Source organism: Salvia miltiorrhiza, chromosome 8 (assembly GCF_028751815.1).
Source record: "Salvia miltiorrhiza cultivar Shanhuang (shh) chromosome 8, IMPLAD_Smil_shh, whole genome shotgun sequence".
NCBI lineage: Eukaryota > Viridiplantae > Streptophyta > Magnoliopsida > Lamiales > Lamiaceae > Salvia > Salvia miltiorrhiza.
The window spans coordinates 15,760,646-15,763,500 of record NC_080394.1 but is presented as its reverse complement, the minus strand read 5'-3'; the positions used below and the strand labels follow the sequence as shown (position 1 = coordinate 15,763,500).

Sequence of the window (2,855 nt, the reverse complement as noted above, 5' to 3'; positions counted from 1 at the left end):
CATTCTTTCACGCTAACACCTAAAACCCCTATTCATCACTCCCGCTCAATTTTCACGCTAACACCTCAAAAAGAAAGAAAAACATTGAATCATAGTTCAGGCTTACTGCCCTAGCCGCCTTCGACTTTCTTCTCCAACGTTCAGATCGACGCAAAGCCTCTTCTGCGCCGCCTCCATCTCTTTTCCTCTGCCATCTTACTTGCCGACGAACAAATTCTCTCCTGTATCTCATGATCTGTTTCCTTTGTCACGCTTGCCTCCAAATCTAAAACCCTAGGTAGTCGCCGCCGCAGCCTCAATCTCCTCCGATCACCACCACCTCGCGTTGGAGCCCCCGAGGCGGAACCTTGCCCGCTCTACCTAGCTCCGCACTGCCTTGTTCTGCTCCGGTTCGCCGTGCTTCGCCGCCGCTCCCATCTTCTCTGGTCGCCGTCACCCCTCCTCGAAGGCCATCTGCCATTGCGGCCGTGAGCTTCCGGTGAGGCCGCCGCTGGTAAGCTTTCCCTCTCTATCTTGTCTCTAATTTTCCCAATTCCCACTGGAAAACAAAAGCACTAAATTTTTAATAGAAAGCCCCAAATTTTTAGATTTGGACAATGCTGTTTGGGTTTCAATTTTAGGAGAATTAAGATTATGTAGGTTAAGCTTGAAAAGAAGAGAAAGCCTATCACGTGATCACTTCTTTATGTATATGGTCTTCAAAATACTACTAATTATCATATAAATGTGATCACATCAATATGTATGATTAATTGTTGATATTACTGGAGTAAAACTAATTATCATATTAGCGTGATCACTTCTTTCTGTATATGGTCTTCAAAACACTACTAATTATCATATAAATGTGATCACATCAATTTGTATGATCTTCAAAATTCCAGTATGTATATGTGATTGATTGTTGAGATGATAGTTCAGAAATGAACGTAATCATGCCTTTTCAAAAATTGTCTTTTAATGTTAGTATTGTTCAATAGGAATAAAGAGAATAGATCAAAGTTACAGATGAATCATGCATGCGGAACAAAATCTATTGCACAGTTTTGCTACGAAGAGGTACCTTAATTTACATACTTTTATATTTTAAATGCTTTGAAATACTTGTCATATTAACTAACTTATATATTAGCGTGACAATGAAACTAGAGAGGAGCCTAGTCGCACAACAGCGTGGAGATTGAGCCGTTATAGTAACACGAAAAAGGACTGGATCGATGAGGCCTCAAAGGAAGTTTATGTAAGTGAATAGTTAATTATTGTGTGTATATGTATTTGTGGAAATTATAAATACTAATATAATTTAATTGTTCAGGATGAGTTTATGAAGTTGCAAGCTGAAGACATTGAAGATCCTATGTCAGAAGATGAAGCTTTTGTCAAGGTTCTTGGTGAGGAAAAATCGAGCCGACTTCGAGGATATGGAGATGGATTGAAGTCACCATCCAAAAGAGGAGAGATGATTAATCTTGATTTGCAAAAAGAGAATGAAGAGCTGAAGAAAAAGAATGAAGAGTTGGCCTCTCGAATTGAGTCTTTAGAAGCTTAAATTAACGTGATCACGTATTTACTTGAATAAGCTTCCGCATCAATTTTGCAATTCGATTCTATTGTTCTTATAATTAAACGTGATCATACTGTTTTTTAAATAAGCTTCTACATCAATTTCATAATTCATTTATTAGAAATAAACGTGATCACGCCCCGTTTGTTAAAGAAGCTTCTAATATTAAAATAATACATATAATGACGACGTCAAGAGAATTAATGACAAATCATTTATTGTTATTATACTATTATTGTGACCACTTTTGTAATATATTTTTGTTACTAAATAATTAAGATTTTGTGACAACAATTATAGTGATAGTAATATATGTCACTAAAATTAACAAGTATAGTGGAGAAACAAACTAATTTTAGTGATGCAAAAGATGTGTCACTACAAATTTAATTTTTGTGACAACAATTTTAATTTTTTTGTGACAAATATCAATTGTAACTATATGACAAAAAATTTAGTGACGCTTATGTTTTTTCGTCTCTATAATTATATATGTATAGTGACGATTATAACATGTGACTAAATGATTACGATTTAATGACAATACACGCGTGCGACTATATGCTGGTTTATATAGTGACGGTTAAAAATATGTCACTAAATGAGAAAATTATAGTGACGACAAATACATTGTGACTATTGGCTGGACAATTTAGTGTCGTTTGTATCATGTCACTAATTTACATCATTATAGTGACAACAATATCATGTCCCTGTAAACAGAAACTATTGTGACAAACTTCAAACGTGGCTACAAATTTCAAAATATAGTGACAAAAATAAAATCGTCACAATTTAATCATATTCAGTGGCAACATCATCCGTGACAATAAATACATTTGCAGTGACAATATTTTGTCGTCGTCACTGTAGCTTTTAGCGACGGTTGATATAGCCACGACTTACCGACGACCACAAAAGTTGTCACTGGGATGCTTTAGTGACGATTTTGGCACATATAGTGACAAAAATTGTCGCCACTAAAAGCAATTTTTTTTGTAGTGTTTGCTGCTGACACGCTTCTTTAGCTGTTGTTTACATATATGCAAGTTGATTTTTAGTTTTCAAGTTATGGAATTTGTTAACCAAGCTGCTGCCCCTTGATGTGTTCTTTAATGGAATAACATATCTGCCCCTTGATGTGGACTTCTCCACTGTTAATCTTTTTCTTTTCAATATTATCAATTTTAATACTATATTCGTCCATACAAAATAATCCTAAAGAAGGGCAATATGTGTTTTAGTAAAAATATTTACATATTTTGTGATTAAAAAAGAGGTCTCACTTGAA

The 2,855-nt window shown here is 35.1% G+C and overlaps 1 protein-coding gene across 2 annotated transcripts; it reads left to right on the top strand.

Moving 5' to 3' along the window:
• Positions 1-1,716, top strand: LOC131001382 (uncharacterized). 2 transcript variants are annotated; one of them, XM_057927754.1, is made up of 4 exons: positions 1-493; positions 981-1,059; positions 1,150-1,240; positions 1,316-1,716. In XM_057927754.1, the coding sequence occupies exons 2-4, from the start codon at positions 1,016-1,018 to the stop codon at positions 1,547-1,549; spliced, it is 369 nt and encodes a 122-aa protein (XP_057783737.1). In that variant the 5' UTR covers positions 1-493; positions 981-1,015; the 3' UTR covers positions 1,550-1,716. The 2 variants fall into 2 exon arrangements, with proteins under 2 accessions (XP_057783737.1, XP_057783736.1); XM_057927753.1 differs by having other exon boundaries at positions 1,133-1,240.
• Positions 1,717-2,855: the final 1,139 nt, after the last annotated feature.

Bases quoted from the DNA above. Each gene is read 5' to 3' on its own strand.
- LOC131001382 (XM_057927753.1), top strand. From the start codon at position 1,009: ATGAATCATGCATGCGGAACAAAATCTATTGCACAGTTTTGCTACGAA. The intron at 1,060-1,132 runs GTACCTTAATTT...CTTATATATTAG, and splicing joins CACAGTTTTGCTACGAAGAG to CGTGACAATGAAACTAGAGA. The intron at 1,241-1,315 runs GTAAGTGAATAG...TTAATTGTTCAG, and splicing joins AGGCCTCAAAGGAAGTTTAT to GATGAGTTTATGAAGTTGCA.